This window comes from Oncorhynchus kisutch, linkage group LG18 (genome assembly GCF_002021735.2).
Source record: "Oncorhynchus kisutch isolate 150728-3 linkage group LG18, Okis_V2, whole genome shotgun sequence".
Classification (NCBI taxonomy): Eukaryota; Metazoa; Chordata; class Actinopteri; order Salmoniformes; family Salmonidae; genus Oncorhynchus; species Oncorhynchus kisutch.
Genome location: NC_034191.2, coordinates 48,695,806 through 48,713,998, shown reverse-complemented (window position 1 = coordinate 48,713,998; position 18,193 = coordinate 48,695,806). Strand labels below are relative to the sequence as shown.

At 41.3% G+C, this 18,193-nt stretch overlaps 1 protein-coding gene across 3 annotated transcripts in view; it reads right to left on the bottom strand.

Moving 5' to 3' along the window:
* LOC109908798 (vacuolar protein sorting-associated protein 41 homolog) overlaps positions 1–17,904 on the bottom strand; it is a 31,558-nt gene extending 13,654 nt beyond the window's left edge. Inside the window, exons 1-5 of one of the 3 annotated variants that reach the window (XM_020507496.2) lie at positions 17,690–17,904; positions 3,875–3,913; positions 2,120–2,227; positions 564–641; positions 398–472 (exon numbers count right to left, since the gene is read on the bottom strand). In XM_020507496.2, the coding sequence (XP_020363085.1) occupies positions 398–472; positions 564–641; positions 2,120–2,227; positions 3,875–3,913; positions 17,690–17,707 (318 nt within the window). In that variant the 5' untranslated portion in view covers positions 17,708–17,904. Of the gene's footprint in view, positions 1–397; positions 473–563; positions 642–2,119; positions 2,228–3,294; positions 3,448–3,874; positions 3,914–17,689 lie in introns of those variants that run through there. The other 2 variants (XM_020507498.2, XM_031796210.1) reach the window with 2 other exon arrangements.
* Positions 17,905–18,193: the final 289 nt, after the last annotated feature.

Sequence of the window (18,193 nt, the reverse complement as noted above, 5' to 3'; positions counted from 1 at the left end):
GATAAAGCTTCTGGTTTGTAAAACTTATGAGTACTGGGGCACATTCCGTATATCTAAATTCCCTTTCTCCAGGCAACAAGTTCCATTCAATTCTAAATATGAACAAGAATGTCCTTTGCTTTTGGCATTGATGAAATGAGTTCAACACATTGTATAATTTCATGGTAAATGCAAAGTGATGTTCAACGTATTACACAGAATACCTTGCCACTTAATGGAGATCTAGGCTACATTCCAAATGGCACCCTATTCCCTAATTGAATCAACGTTGTTTCCACGTAATTTCCATGAATTTACGGTGAACTAACGTGGAATAGACGTTAAATTGACATCTGTGCCCAGTGGAGTGTCACCCGTTCTGTACGGCCACCAGTTTGGAGCAGATAGATGATCTCACCTTGCCGTCCTCAGAGCAGATCCCCATATGCTCTCCACTCTCATCCAGACTGATCTGGTTGATCTTCACTGGACTCTGAGGAGAGACCACAACCACAACATCGACACAGAATGACTGGGAACATTCTGAGAGCAGGTGATTACTTGGAATTGAGTTGAGTACTTACAATTTCAAACTTCTGAGTCAGATTTCCTTGGATGTCCAGAAGGAAAACCTTCCCAAAGTGAGTGCCCAGTGCAAGGAACTGAAATGGAATGAACCTGAGATTAATCTTTAGGACAATTCAAAATGTTTAGCAAAAACGTGTACTACTGGTGAAAGCTGAGGCAAGAGGATTAAAAAGGCACTATGTCTAGCATAGCTGGGGAAGGCGAGTAGTGGGGTGGAATCAGTGGGCTCTGGGGCAAAAACTGTGAAATTACAGAGGGTGCGAAAAAACCCTGTTTATTAAAGCAGACAGTGTGAAATGGTATTTTGTCTCTCAAATTAAAACGCTTAAACATAATAAATGCGCTGTACATCTGGCTTCTCCTCGCGTCGCCAGCAACCCAACCACCGCCTCTCCTGCCCACCGTAAAGCTATTATTTTCTACAGAGCAGCAACTGGTTTCCCACGTTTCCTGCTTCTGTTCAGTATGTGAGTGTGTTGAAGTGTGTGTGTGTGAGAGAGTGAGAGTGAGAGTGTGTGAGAGTGAGAGAGAGAGAGAGAGAGAGAGAATGTATGTGTAGGTCCGCTGGGACAAGAAATTATCAAAACTGGGAGGCTTTTTGGCATTAGATTAAGTGTGCGTTCTTCCACACAGGCCTAGCTCGAGCCCCTCCCCCTAATCCCTCTCCCCTTCCTCCCCTGTGTGTGCAGTGAGCCCACCATGCTTCAGTGCAGCCTATAATGAAATGCTTATATTTACAGGCACAGCTGAGCATGTCAGACAGAGCCCCTGCAATCTCCCCAAATAAAATACCCCAAAATAAATAAATAAATAAAAGGGGTCAACCTTGCGAGGCGGAGTGACTTTTAAAAAGGATTTATTAGAATGGAATTGTTCAAATTAAATTCCGATTCAGGCACTGAAAATATGAGGCAACATCAGGCAATGCGGAGTGTTGGTGGTTTTAAAGGTGGTGGGGGTTGGCTGGGTCGGGGGATTGTGTCACAGTACAGGTAGCATAGCTGGCAGGTGGTACACAAGCACAAAAACACCGGCAAGAAGGGAAGTCGGGTAAAATGTGGAATTGCACAGGAATCTGCACAGCAATGTCTCTCACTCTGGCAGGATTGCTTTTTTTATAGGATCAAAGAGAGGAGAGAAAGATAAAAAAATAAGTGAAAATCAATAGTGGTTAATAAAACATCAGGTGAGCAGACATAACCAGGTATGACTCGCCCTCTGCCCAGACGTGCATGAGTGCACTCGGTGCCATAACGATTAGCCATCCAGCTCAGAGATGGCCCGCTGAAAAACAGAAACGTTCAAAAACAGGGGAGCAAAAAGCTATAAGAAACGGAATAAGAAAGGGATAAAGAAAATGGCCGGCGGCGGCTGATGTGTACCTCCCTGAGTGAAAGGGATGAGTGGAGGGTGAGAAAGAAATGGCCTGCCTCTCCATATTGTAGAAAGAGAATGCTAACCGACATTGAATATATCAAACATTGCGTAAACGATGACATTTGAAATCTAGTGTAGTTTAGACTGAAAAGCTCTGGTAGGTTAGGACCTGTACCTTATCATGGACAGTCATACAGCTGGCAGCATCCTTTTGGAGAATCTCAGTCACCCCATTGGCCAGTCGCTCATACTTCAGCTTAGGCTCCTCCTCGCTGTCCTCTTCCTAGTTTGAAAGAGGGATGCAGTTAAAACAATCCAGCATAATTCATCTATAATACACAGAATATTACACTGGCACAGATTCATGCATTAACCTTGCTGATAGGGAATTTCCATACCAAATTCCCTTTCACTATCAGCAAGGTAAATGTTTCTAGATACACAAATAAATGTCCAAGGCCAGTCCACTCTCCATCTGTAACCAGATCATCCTTCCTCTCTACTGGCTGTGCCACAGTGTCCCAGGAACATAAATTGATTACAACCCTCCTAGGAACCCCAAGCATGTGCGCTGCTGCCATATTCTCCTGTGGTACATTTGCGGTCACAGCCTGAATATTCCCCATAACCCAGTTTATAACCAATGCTGCATAGACTGTGGCTGTATATATGGTGCATCAAAACAAAGACTGCTATTATAAGCACTATGTCAGAAGGGGGGGGGGGGGGTTCAAGAATGTGTGGAAAGAATGTCATTTACAAGAACCATCCTTTCCCATTTTACACCAGTATGTCCATTTCCTGTTTATTCCCTTGTGAAATTTCTAATGCATGGGCGTTTGTCACAGTTTTACAAAGCTATAACACAGAACAAACAAATTTACACCCCATAGAAGGTCTACAGGCACCATTTTTCATATGTTTGTTAGTGTGGTAAATTTCCTTTTTGTTAAGACTTATGAGACTTTGCCACAACACCCCATTTCAATTAATATATATTCATATAGGCTAAATGTCTAGTAGGGCATGCTAAAATCAAGGGTCTGATCAGAAAGTCATATTACAACAGCCCATGGGGGACACAATCAAGTGAACGTGAATCTGTCTAAAGAGCATGAACCAAGGGACTGGTGGGAGTATGTAACTTGGTTCCGATCTAGCCATTCTGGCAAAGCCTTCAGCACACAGGCTACACTCGCACTTCATTCATCAAGTCGGTCTACTGACAACCCACTCACGGAGACAGGTGCCTAGCGAATGGGCAAGCTACACCACAATAACTAAATAAGCGGGGGCTTGTAGCGATTCAGAGGGGGACATACAATCATGCAGTCCCAGGTGCTTGTTTACCTGTGAGTGTTAGTGTGCCGAGAGGATTCTGTTTGTGGACTGGTGATAGGGGGCAGGCAGACTTTTCATTTACTGGTGAAGATTTCCTTTCTCCATTCGGGAATGGTTTTTCTTTGGGGAGTAGGGGGTGGAATTGCTCAATGTACTGGCTATTCCATACATTTCATTCTCTGTATCATTTAAAGACAGGCTGCTCCTCACACTCTCCAGCAGTCTGACATGCTATATTTTATTTAGTGATTCCCAGACGCACAGTTACAGGAGCTGGATAATACAAACGTATGCAGAATCAAAAGGTGTGGTGCAACAGTGTACTTCACAACTGCGTGCGTCTCTGACATGGTCAGACATTTTATCTTCTGCTACCCAGATGATTTTCACAACATCTGGAAAATTGCATAACATGTCTAAATCTGCTTTGTTTTTGCTGTAAAAAAAAAAAGTTGTTTGTTTACATGTGGGAAGAGAATAAATGCACAGACAGCACATGCATTTTCTACAATTACTTCAGCCTAAATTAATCAAAATGTTCCACTTTTTATTAGCGGGCCATATACATAGTTTGCACACAGTATCTTACCTCAGAGTCATCTGTGGATTCTTCACTTGGTTTTCTTCCCTAGAAGACATACAATCATGCTTATTAAAAGACAAGAGAGATCTAAAGCAAAAATGACATTACATTATGGATGCAATGTTTGCTTTAGACCAGTTTGGTTTGAGTTTTACTTGGCTAATTATCTGGCAAACTCAACTCCACGATGTACTTCACATCAACAGAGTAGAGCGGAGATGAGAGTGGGCGGAGTGTACCGCTGACGACATCGAGTCGCTCTCAGTCGATACGAGGAAACAGTCGGTGGTTGTATTTTATTATTGTTTTATTAAAAAGTATGGATTTCAGCAAACAAAGGAAGGCACACAGAGGGCAAACATGGGTAGGCTACACGTTAAGGGTTTAAAAGGGCAACTGCACTTCCTGACTTGCCCTGATTTTATATTTGGTTCATTAAGGGCAATTACGCCACTTTTCATCCTCAAATTCATCATTTCCAGCACCAAACCAGTGTCTACATACAGATAACTGCCAAAATAAAGGAAAAACCAACACAAATTGTCTTAATATAGATTCTATAAGTGTCTGGAACTCTATTGAAAGGATGTGTCACCAATCTTCCGCAAGAAATCGCATCATTTGCTATTTTGTTGATGGTGGTAGAAAACGCTGTCTCAGGCGCCGCTCCAGAATCTCCCCTAAATATTCAATTGGGTTGAAATCTGGTGAATGAGACGGCAAAGGCATATGGTTTACATAGTTTTCATGCTCATCAAACCATTCAGTGCCCTGTGGATGGGGACATGGCCCTGTGGATGGGGACATGGCCCTGTGGATGAGGACATGGCCCTGTGGATGAGGACATGGCCCTGTGGATGGGGACATGGCCCTGTGGATGGGGACATGGCCCTGTGGATGGGGACATGGCCCTGTGGATGGGGACATGGCCCTGTGGATGGGGACATGGCCCTGTGGATGGGGATATGGCCCTGTGGATGGGGACATGGCCATGGTAGCCAAAATAATGGCCTGCCCAATATTTTTTTATACATGACCCTAAGCATGATGGGACATCATATTGTTTTCTCCAAAACCTAGAAATGCACCGTTTTCACATGTTGACACTGGTATTCTGCTGGACATATTGCAAATGAGGTTGAAAAGTGGTGAAATTGCCTTTTAAGAAATGCTAGTGGCCATGACTGTGGTTTGATTGATGTGGGTGTCTTGTGTGTGTTCGCTGGTAGGAAGAGTTAGCCAAATGATTTTGCCAATTAGCTTCAACCGGCTGGTGTGCAACCGTGGCAAAGTAAGTTTGACTTGTCTTACAGATTTTTTTTTTAAAAGCATATGCATAACCGTGGTAGCGATTAAAAGGGACCAGTTAGTCAATTATGGGGAAATTATTAGACCAAAAAGGTGAGGACAAATAGACACAATCAATTGGGTAATGTTTGGATTCTGTGGATTATACAAATACTTTTTGTGAACGAAATCTTAAAATGACTCTGGATACATTCAGTAACATGATAAGAATATTCCTGGAAGATATGTTGTAGGTGAAAGATAAACACATGTCAAGGGTTTGAGTGAGAGGACTAACTAGTGGACATTCATTTCAATGCACTTATGAATGAAAGAAGACTCGCAATCTGGGTCAGGTGGGCACAATTTTGTTGTTATATTGCCAAGATGACTAGTGAAGTTATAAAATACGACATTACAGTGTTAGGCTTTCAGAATGAAATTCAGGGAAACAAATCGTAATTTTAAAAAAGAGTCATGAGCAGTGGTAGGTGGGGCAGAGCGTGTTACATATCAGTTTACGAGCAATGTAAAAAATACATATAAGTTAATGAAGCTGCACACACACAGTGTCTTTTTTTGTTTTCTTGAGTAAGGCAGCTCCAAAATGCAGGTGTTTCAGCCTAGCTCAGTGCTTTCTGTGGTGGTGGGGCGAGCCAGCAGAAAATAGGAGCATTGCGCCGTGATTGACTGTCACTCATGGGGACAGTACGTCATCTGCAAGTTTAAGTCCTTAGCAAGGGTAGACATCCACAATTTCAGTCATTTGGGTCCTGCCATAGAGTTATATTACAATTGCCCTTTCAAGAAGGCTCAAGGTCATTGGCCACAGATAAAATGAAGGTGAAATCCAGTTATATGTACAGTAGCTTTGAACTGATCATGTCAACATCTTCCTTTCAAAGTCTTAGCTAGCAGTCATCATCATGAATAAAGTTGACAATCTACTGGAAAATCCTTTTTAATCCTTGTCATATGAAGAGAAATAATTAAGAGAAATTGAAGATAAAATGTATCGGTGCTCATTGGCCATTGGACATGAAGATTACACAACAAGTTGGATATCGCAAATTCAACAATGAGTCGTTTTGAAGGAATCAATGGCTAACTGCAAGCATTGCAAAGCAAACACTAACCTGCTATTCAATGGAGTGGTTGTGTGTTTTCTCCCCCCAAGTTCCCACCATGAATCCAGAGAATGCCAGACCTTGATAACAAAACTTGCCCAAAGGAACGCTGCGCCGCCTTCACAAGGTGAGTCCAAAAATATCTTGCATGCTGCTGCATAGATAATGAAATTTACAAAGGAGATACAGTTGAAGTCAGAAGTTTACATACACTTAGGTTGGAGTCATTAAAACTCGTTTTTCAACCACTCCACAAATTTTCATGTTAACAAACTATAGTTTTGGCAAGTTGGTTAGGACATCTACTTTGTGCATGACAAGTAATTTTTCCAACAATTATTTACAGACAGATTATTTCACTTATAATTCGCTGCATCATAATTCCAGTGGGTCAGAAATGTACATACACTAAGTTGACTGTGCCTTCAAACAGCTTGATAAATTCCAGAAAATATCATGGCTTTAGCAGCTTCTGATAGGCTAATTGACATAATTTGAGTCAATTGGACATGTACCTTTGTATGTATTTCAAGGCCTACCTTCAAAATCAGTGCCTCTTTGCTTGACATCATGGGAAAATCAAAAGAAATCAGCCTAGACCTCAGAAAACAAAATTGGAGACCTTCACAAGTCTGGTTCACCCTTGGGAGGAATTTCCAAACGCCTGAAGGTACCACATTCATCTGTACAAACAATAGTATGCAAGTATAAACACCATGGGACCACACAGCAGTCATACCACTCAGGAAGGAGACACATTCTGTCTCCTAGAGATTAACGTACTTTGGTGCAAAAAGTGCAAATCAATCCCAGAACAACAACAAAGGACCTTGTGAAGATGCTGGAGGAAACCGGTACAAAAGTATCTATATCCACAGTAAAACGAGTTCTTTATTGACATAACCTGAAAGGACGCTCAGCGAGGAAGAAGCCACTACTACAAAACCGCCATAAAAGCCAGACTACGGTTTGCAACTGCACATGGGGACAAAAATTGTACTTGTTGGAGAAATGTCCTCTGGTCTGATGAAACAAAAATAGAACTGTTTGGCCATAATGACCATCATTATGTTTGGAGGAAAAAGGGGGAGGCTTGCAAGCCAAAGAACATCATCCCAACCGTGAAGCACAGGGGTGGCAGCATCATGTTGTGGGGGTGCTTTGCTGCAGGAGGGACTGGTGCACTTCACAAAATAGATGGCATCATGAGAAAGCAACATCTCAAGACATCAGACAGGAAGTTAAAGCTTGGTTGAAAATGGGGCTTCCAAATGGACAATGACCCCAAGCATACTTCCAAAGTTGTGGCAAAATGGCTTAAGGACAACAAAGTCAAGGTATTGGAGTGGCCATCACAAAGCCCTGACCTCATCCTATAGAACATTTGTGGGCAGAACTGAAAAACGGAGTGAGCAAAGAGGCTTACAAACCTGACTCCGTTACACCAGCTCTGTCAGGAGGAATGGGCCAAAGTTCACACATCTTATTGTGGGAAGCTTGTGGAAGGCTAAATGTCAGGAATTGTTAAAAACGGAGTTTAAATGTATTTGGCTAAGGTGTATGTAAACTTCCGACTTAAACTGTATGTATGCTGTAGCTAAGAAATGTAACACCAAGTGTATGTTGTGAAATAAGCAGTTAGTAGGCCATGTGCCTCACCCTAATCATTTGGTCTATTTTCACCAACGCGGTATTGTAAACACATCGTTCGTGGCCGGTGTGTGCTTGTTTGCCAACTTTTTTTGGACAGCTTTGACAGTGCTACTGATAGTAGTGGTGGAACTTGGCTTGCACGTGCAAATTCAGCACACACAACATTCTATAATAGAAATGTGTTATTTGACATGTCAAGTTAAAAGCTGATTTAACATGTCAAATAGTGTTGTATGACATGTATCTTTTTTGACACGCAAAGACCCAAACAGCGTTCAATGTGCCTCACCCTAATAATTTGGTCTATTTTCACCTCTTAATTTTGCCTACTGTTCTAACTTCGTGGTGCACATGTAGCCTATAACCTGTTTTAGAGAAATATAATCATCAAATATTGTTAGAGCTCTCATTGTCTGTTTATATGCCCCCTTTATTTATCCTACGGTTCTGACTTGTTGTACAGGGAGTACACTAAGAACGGCCCATAATCGGAATTCTGTCGCTGTTCAATTTCAAAAGTGCTGAATAAATAGTTAATGACTACGTCCATCCTAGCTCGCTCATTATTGTCTGAATCGAAATAACGGATTGCCTCTTATCCGCTTGTCGTCCACATATGCCATAGTTTGTACATCTCAATTGTCAGTAGAAACCGCATTTGTTGTAGCAAGTCTGCCATAACAGCAATGTTTTTTTAAAGGCAGTAAATAATGCTGAATGAACTACATCGATGCCAGACAAGGCTCCGCTGATAGCCAGGTGTAGCAGTGGTAAGGTGTTTGGACTTCTGTTGGGACAGCTTTATGTAGGCCCTAACAGTTTGTGGGCACCGTTTGTCACCATTATAGTGCAATTAATGTATTGTTTAGTGTTGTGTAGTGGCATGCATCCCACTTTTTTTCTCCTTTGGACCCACCAAGATTTACATGCTAAAAATCGCCACTGGTCACGAGTGCATTCAGCGTGATGCGGCAAATTTTCTTCATGGTAGACAAACGGTGCCCACAAACTGTTAGGGCCTACATAAAGCTGTCCCAACAGCAGCTTTCCTTTCAGCACCATGGAGTGAATCCTTACCAACGCTATACCTGGCTATTAGCAGAGCATTGTCTGGCAGCGAAACAGTTCATTAAGCCTCATTTACAACCTTTTTAAAAACCATAGTTGGTATGGCTGACTTGCTTAAACAAATGTGGTTTCTTCTGACTCCTTGTGGATTTGTGTAAGTCGATAAGAGCCGCATTCTCCTTAAATAACGAACGCCAAATTAGTTTTTAATTTTGAACCATACAAAGATTATTACATTTATGTTCAGCAAAATCATAACGTTGAATCTTATATCATTAACACTTAGCTCTAAGTATTAGCAAGTGCAAGCAAACAAGCTGCGACGAGGTAGGCCTATTCGTTCAGCACTTTCAAAATGGACACCAAGAGAAATTCTGATTGATTCTAGTTCAGATACATTCATCAAGATGTTGAGGCCTTAACTCCCACGCCCCCCCCCCCTACACACACACACACACACAGACAGAGAGACACCTATGTGGTCTAAAAAGGAAGGAACATACAATCATGAGTATCCACTTTTCTATACCGAAGCACATACAGCGCATTGTGCAAACAAAACAACTCTCGCAATATCAACTGGAATTACATGGGTCTATTACTGAACGGTTTGTTGAAAACAAATATTTGGTTACAGACCCAACAACATTATATAGCATCTCCTCCTCGTCAAGAAAAGCACATGAGCTAAATATAATACGCAAAGTAAGCAAAACAATGAAATCATTCCAACATTGCATAAAATGATGAATACAATACTAATGATATAGACCTATATAAGCAATAGGCCTATAACAATTAAGATGTACAAACTACGGCATAAGGGAATGATGAGCGGATAAGAGGCTAGCCGTAATTTCGATTACGACAATGAGCGAGCTAAGACGGACGTAGTCAATATAATGATTTGTTCAGCACTTTTGAAACGTACAGAGACAGAATTCCGAACATGGGCCGTTCTTACAGTATTCTCCCTGTACACCATGTCAGAACCATAGGATAAATAAAGGGGGCATATAAGCAGACAGTGAAAGCTCTTAAAATATTAAATGACATTTATACACTGCTCAAAAAAAATAAAGGGAACACTAAAATAACACATCCTAGATCTGAATGAATGAAATATCCTTATTAAATACTTTTTTCTTTACAAAGTTGAATGTGCTGACAACAAAATCACACAAATCACACAACAATTATCAATGGAAATCAAATTTATCAACCCATGGAGGTCTGGATTTGGAGTCACACTCAAAATTAAAGTGGAAAACCACACTACAGGCTGATCCAACTTTGATGTAATGTCCTTAAAACAAGTCCAAATGAGGCTCAGTAGTGTGTGTGGCCTCCACGTGCCTGTATGACCTCCCTACAATGCTTGGGCATGCTCCTGATGAGGTGGCGGATGGTCTCCTGAGGGATCTCCTCCCAGACCTGGACTAAAGCATCCGCCAACTCCTGGACAGTCTGTGGTGCAACGTGGCGTTGGTGGATGGAGCGAGACATGATGTCCCAGATGTGCTCCATTGGATTCAGGTTTGGGGAACGGGCGGGCCAGTCCATAGCATCAATGCCTTCATCTCGCAGGAACTGCTGACACACTCCAGCCACATGAGGTCTAGCATTGTCTTGCATTAGGAGGAACCCAGGGCCAACCGCACCAGCATATGGTCTCACAAGGGGTCTGAGGATCTCATCTCAGTACCTAATGGCAGTCAGGCTACCTCTGGCGAGCACATGGAGGGCTGTGCGGCCCCCCAAAAAAATGCCACCCCACACCATGACTGACCCACCGCCAAACCGGTCATGCTGGAGGATGTTGCAGGCAGCAGAACGTTCTCCACGGCGTCTCCAGACTGTCACGTCTGTCACATGTGCTCAGTGTGAACCTGCTTTCATCTGTGAAGAGCACAGGGCGACAGTGGCGAATTTGCCAATCTTGGTGTTCTCTGGCAAATGCCAAACGTCCTGCACGGTGTTGGGCTGTAAGCACAACCTCCACCTGTGGACGTCGAGCCCTCATACCACCCTCATGGAGTCTGTTTCTGACCGTTTGAGCAGATGGGAGGTCATTTTGCAGGGCTCTGGCAGTGCTCCTCCTGCTCCTCCTTGCACAAAGGCGAAGGTAGCGGTCCTGCTGCTGGGTTGTTGCCTTCCTACGGCCTCCTCCACATCTCCTGATGTACTGGCCTGTCTCCTGGTAGCGCCTCCATGCTCTGGACACTACGCTGACAGACACAGCAAACCTTCTAGCCACAGCTCGCATTGATGTGCCATCCTGGATGAGCTGCACTACTTGAGCCACTTGTGTGGGTTGTAGACTCCGTCTCATGCTACCACTAGAGTGAAAGCATAGGAACTGAGAAGTGGTCCGTGGTCACCACCTGCAGAACCACTCCTTTATTGGGGGTGTCTTGCTAATTGCCTATCATTTCCACCTGTTGTCTATTCCATTTGCACAACAGCATGTGAAATTTATTGTCAATCAGTGTTGCTTCCTAAGTGGGCAGTTTGATTTCACAGAAGTGTGATTGACTTGGAGTTACATTGTGTTGTTTAAGTGTTCCCTTTATTTTTTTGAGCAGTGTATTAAACAGGCTATAGACTACATGTGCACCACCACAGAACAGTAGGCTAAGTTCTGAGGGGGAAAGGGACCAAATGATTAGGGTGAGGGACATGGGCTACTAATAGCTTACTACACAACATACTCTTAGTATTACTTTCTTAGCTACAGTATACATATCTCCCTGGCATATTACATAATTTATGCAGCAGTCTACAAGACATTTTGGGATGTTTTGGACTGTTGTGCTGTGCTCCCTTGAACAGGAAGGTGGATGGTGGTCCTTCTTGTGGGCAAATTTGTCATCAAAGTCTGGCATTCTGTGGATTATGGTGCTTTCAAGTAGAGGTCGACCGATTATGATTTTTCAACACCGATACCGATTATTGGAGGACCAAAAAAGGCTGATACCGATTAATCTGACAATTTTTTTTATTTTTTATTTGTAATAATGACAATTACAACAATACTGAATGAACACTTATTTTAACTTAATATAATACATAAATAAATCAATTTAGCCTCAAATAAATAATGAAACATTTTCCACTTGGTTTAAAATATGCAAAAACAAAGTGTTGGAGAAGAAAGTAAAAGTGCAATATGTGCCATGTAAGAAAGCTAACGTTTAAGTTCCTTGCTCAGAACATATGAAAGCTGGTGGTTCCTTTTAACATGAGTCCTCAATATTCCCAGGTAAGAAGTTTTAGGTTGTAGTTATTGTAGGAATATTTCTCTCTATACCATTTGTATTTCATTAACCTTTGACTATTGTATTGGCAATACTTTAGTATTGCCAGTGTAACAGTATAGCTTCCGTCCATCTCCTCGCTCCAACCTGGGCTCGAACCAGGAACAACGACAACAGCCACCCTCGAAGCAGCGTTACCCATCGCTCCACAAAAGCTGTGGCCCTTGCAGAGCAAGGGAAACAACCACTCCAAGTCTCAGAGCGAGTGACGTTAGAAACGCTATTAGCGCGCACCCCGCTAACTAGTTAGGCATTTCACATCGGTTACACGAGCCTAATCTCAGGAGTTGATAGGTTTGAAGTCATAAAAAGCTGCTGGCAAACGCACTAAAGTGCTGTTTGAATGAATGCTTACGAGCCTGCTGCTGCCTACCATCGCTCAGTCAGACTGCTCTATCAAATCATAGACTTCGGTATAACATACCGAAATACGAGCCTTAGGTCTTTAATATGGTCGAATCCGGAAACTATCATTTTGAAAACAAAACGTTTATTCTTTCAGTGAAATACGGAACCGTTCCGTATTTTATCTAACATGTGGCATCCATAAGTCTAAATATTCCTGTTACGTTGCACAATCTTCAATGTTATGTCATAATTAAATAAAATTCTGGCAAATTAGGCGTCCCAAACGGTTGCATATACACTGACTCTACGTGCAATGAATGCAAGAGAAGTGACACAATTTCACCTGGTTAATATTGCCTGCTAACCTGGATTTCCTTTAGCTAAATATGCAGGTTTAAAAATATATACTTCTGTGTATTGATTTTAAGAAAGGCATTGATGTTTATGGTTAGGTAGACATTGGAGCAACGATAAGCACCACCTCGATTATATGCAGGACACGCTAGATAATATCTAGTAATATCATCAACCATGTGTAGTTAACTAGTGATTATGATTGATTGATCGTTTTTTATAAGATAAGTTTAATGCTAGTGTAACGGATGTGAAATGGCTAGCTAGTTAGCGGTGTTCAAATAGCGTTTCAATCGGTGACGTCACTTGCTCTGAGACCTTGAAGTAGTAGTTTCCCTTGCTCTGCAGCGGCTTTTGTGGAGCGATGGGTAACAATGCTTTGAGGGTGACTGTTGTTGATGTGTGCAGAGGGTCCCTGGTTCGCGCCCGGGTATGGGCGAGGGGACGGTCTAAAGTTATACTGTTACACTAGCTAGCAACTTACCTTGGCTTTACTGCATTCGCATAACAGCAGTCTCCTCGTGGAGTGCAATGAGGCAGGTGGTTAGAGCATTGGACTAGTTAACTGTAACGTTGCAAGATTGAATCCCCCGAGCTGACAAGGAAAAATCTGTCGTTCTGCCCCTGAACGAGGCAGTTAACCCACCATTCCTAGGCCGTCATTGAAAATATGAATGTGTTCTTAACGGACTTTTCTAGTTAAATAAAGATTAAAGGTGTAAAAAAAAAAATGTTTTTAAAATTTTTTTAAAAAATATAAATCTGCCAAATCGGTGTCCAAAAACAAACATTAATTGGCCATTCCGATTAAATCGGTCGACTTCTACTTTCAAGATAACTGGGAACTGACAAAAAAAGGTTGAATCATGACATTAGTGATCTTCAGGTCAGAGCTGATGTCTGAGATTTCCCAGTTTCCAGTTGTTTTGAACACTGCAGAAGTCATACTGGACTGACAGCATGGCCAGGGTATTCAACCATTTCTGGCCCATGGTGTTATGTGTGAATATTTATCCTTTAAGCTTGGAAAAGAGACCCATTCAGACAGATGTTTTAAATCCTTAAACCCAGACATGGACCACACACCCTCTCCACCAAATAGCAGGCAGGGGAAGCAAAACAGTGATTGCTTTGCAACACCTGCAGTTAGCCACTGATTCTTTCCAAACCACTCATTGTTGAATTTGCAATTTCCCACTTGTTGTCATTTTACATCATTTTATCTGTGGCCAATGACCTTGAGCCTTCTTGGATGGGCACTTCAAATGTAAATCTATGGCAATGTTTTAATTGTTTGCAAACTGACACAAATGAATGACAACATAACATGCAAAACAGGCAACAGCTCTGCCCCAGGTGCCCGGAAGACGCCACTGCAAGCATAGGCACAATTTCTTCAGAATAACTATGGGTATGGCGCCAAGCAATTTTATGATATTGAAATGTGAAGTGCACATTTGGACTCACTAGTGTTTGGCTTGCTGGTATGACAAAGCAGTATTTATTATATTCCTCAACATCTCGTCTTTCAAAATACATAGAGTCCTCTTAATATACAGCATTTCCTTCACTGAATCAACAAAAATGTGCTAAAGCTGCCCATTCAGTGGGAGGGATGAGCGCAACTTCTTATCGGGCGCAGTGTTCAAGTTCAGAACGACTGTAAGTCAAAACCCATACAGCACTGTGAAGCATGTTACTGTACAGCCACTGTGTTCCAATTTAGCCATTTATCAGTGCCCAAATCTGCCATTTTCAACCTGTATGGTATGAGTGTAAAGGGTTACATCATCAAAATTTGGAGCTATTGACATTTTAAAATAATGTCCCATGTAAATTGTGCAATTTACTTATGGTCTCTTATTAACCCTATGTTGCCAGTGAATGTTATACCAAATTCACCATGGGCATTATTATCGGGCTAAATGCAGGTGCACTGCGAATTGGCGATTACTTGGGCGCTGACAGTTGTGGGCATGTGGGCAGGATTCAAATAAATCCAACCCACAGAAAACTGTGGGTACCTTCATTCCGTGACACACCCTTTTTCCTATCATCTCGCAAATCTCAATTTTGGACGAGACTGACTATGACCAAAATTATCCTGTTTACACTTTGTAGTCAATTTTGACACTAGAATAAATGTTTGACTCATATCAATGCCACATAGGTCAAATGAGAATTTACTTTTTAGGGGCAGTACCTCTGGAATTTAAAAAATGTAAGTATCAACTGCAAAGCGAATCAAAGGAGTCTTTCAAAAACTAGTCTGCTCTCAACTCTGTGGAGGAGTTGAGGTACTTGGCTTATTCATTAGGCCTATTCTGGTGAAAGCATTTCTTAAACGGAAACAATGCCCCCGTGCACAAAGTGAGGTCCAAAAAGAAATGGTTCGTCGAGATCGGTGTGGAAGAACTTGACCGACCTGCACAAAGCCCTGACCTCAACCCCATTGAAAACCTTTGGCATGAATTGGAAAGCCGACCTTAATCAGGCTTTAATCACCCAACATCAGTGCCCGACCTCAATAATGTCCGTGGCTGAATGGAAGAAAGTCCCTGCAGCAATGTCCCAACATCTAGTGGAAAGCCTTCCCAGATGAGTGGAGGCTGTTATAATCAGCAAAGGGCGGGACCAAATCCATATTAATTCCCATGATTTTGGAATGAGATGTTCAACAAGCAGGTGTCCACATATTTTTGGTAATGTAGTGTACATAAACAAAATCAAACAAGATCCTATAAAGATACCAGGAGTATCTTAAGAAACAAAAAGAAAGATACCTCAAGAGAAAAGAAAGTGGTACACTGAAATCCACCTTTCCCAGCGAGGCGAGAAAAAAGAGAAGAAACGAGGCAATGGAAAATAAACCAAAAAAACAGAAGATCAACTATCCAGAAAAGAGTGGTTATGGTGTCATACCTGTCAAGGAACACACCGCCACACTCACCTGAAGTCTTACAGCTACACAATGATGACCTACCCACCCCTCAAATCATTCCACTTCTATGTGATTGTTGAATTATTAGTCTGTGGGCCAAAACAGAGGCAGACAAGGCACAACCTTCTACGTTAACCTGCACAGCACCACAGCCATCTCCTAGTGCAATTACAGCCCATTTCTGACATACATGAGGGACTGATTGGAAAGTGGTGTGTTGTGAAATATGACTTATATATGACCCTTACCCTGGTATTATATAAGATGTTGATGCAGAGAGCTACACTCTAGTCAAGACTATGAGTTGTGTGGGAAACAACTGATTCTTTTGGCCAATGAGAGAGGACATTGTATGGTACCAACCAGAGAATGTGTTTGGGCTTGTCCCTGAGCCTCATCCAGTGGCAAAACGGCATACGATGCTTGATAGCACAGTCTGGGAGGAAATTTGCTCTCTCGTTAAGCAATAGAGGGTATTAAAGGCAAAATCTAATATTGAGTGAGCACACACCTATCTCACGAGTCTGACTTAATAGACTGCAACCAGTGAACAATCATTTGTTTAATGTCAACCAGTGTTTCCAACTATGTATTTCTGCCTAATGCATTGAATCCCAAAATTGTGAGGTTTGAATGGTGTGTTCTATATCTTCAACGAAATTAAACATATACACCTGTGACATTAAAATATTTAATGGTATTTTCATCAGCTGTTTATATTATATGTCATTTCCACCACACTGTCATTACCACAACACTAAGACATTACCATCACGGTACATATTTGAGGAAACGGTGTATTAAATTACAATTGATATTGATGTTTCCCATATGTGAACGTGTTCTTAAAAGATAAGTCCTAAAATAATGTAAAATATTACTGTTTTGATGTGGTAAATACATATTTCTGAGTATCATCAAGGCATATATGGATATCTAGACATGATGAATTCATATAATTAAGAAAAACTTCCCAAAAATTAAATAACGTGAAATGTTATATAAAATATCTTGGGCACAATTTCCGTAATTACCCAAATAAAATAGGAATATTTATGACGTAGTGGTACTGACATTTCCCCTCCGGGATTTGGGGAAACCAATCAAAATCTTTATATTTTTAAATAGTGAGGTCTCAGACACTATTAGATCTTGTTTCCAGACAGAGTGAAGAAAACATTCTGATAGATAAAAAGCAGTTTAAAGAGGTTTCATTTTTTTTTTAATCGAAATAAAATAAAAGTGCCCGAAATTTGCAAAATCAAACCATAAATGCCGAAAATAAGGTCCGTGGTAAAGAAGGGTTCTCGATAATCTTCATCAGCTAACATCACTTTGTGAATTTTTTTGAATTGATGTAACAAAAACACAAAGGGCTCATAATTCAAAGGTCATGGTAACCGACTGCTATTATCTAATAGAACAAAATATATAACCTCAGGCCTTATTTTCGACGTTTATTCCAAAGCCCTATTCTTTCCTAAAGAAACAGAGGTAACTTATTTCCGGGTTTTAGGACTACAAACTGGCGTTATACGAATAACTAGCTAAATACTGTTGTCTTTCTTTACATTTTTCAGCAACGCACTGTCTTCACCACATTGCATACTAGGTTACAAATGCAAATAAATCATTTTAATGTTAGAATCATATCCTAGAAAAGCCAATGCACGAAGATAAAGTCCATTGATTTGATTGCAAAACAGATGAGATAGGCTACGCTTACCTTCTCTACTTCTGCCATGATGATTGAGATTGGAAGCGATAACAAAACAGCGTTCTATTTTCAACTATCCATTGGTGACTTTAAACATTTAGCTAGCTAATGGTACGCAAAAGAAAACTAAAGGAATTCACTGAATTCTCCAGATATCAAAACGGTTTCTTGTTGACAAACGCACAATGCAAGTCATGTAAAATCACATGACAGAAACGTGTGGCATTATGGGTCTTTGAGGTTTTCTTGTCAAATGGACTGCACCAAAGAGGATCTATTATTTTGCCAAGATGGTCGACTGAGCGCTCTACTAATGGAAATACATTGCGAGAGGAGGCACGATCAGGTGGGAACATTCTAGCCAATTATATATTTTTTGCAGCAGACATATCACACTCATTATAACTTAAGTATTATGAAACTTATAAAATAAGCCTCACCTATAAAAATAGCAATTCACCTTGACCAAATTCGACACTCACTCATTGTCCCAATGACTGTATGTATATATGA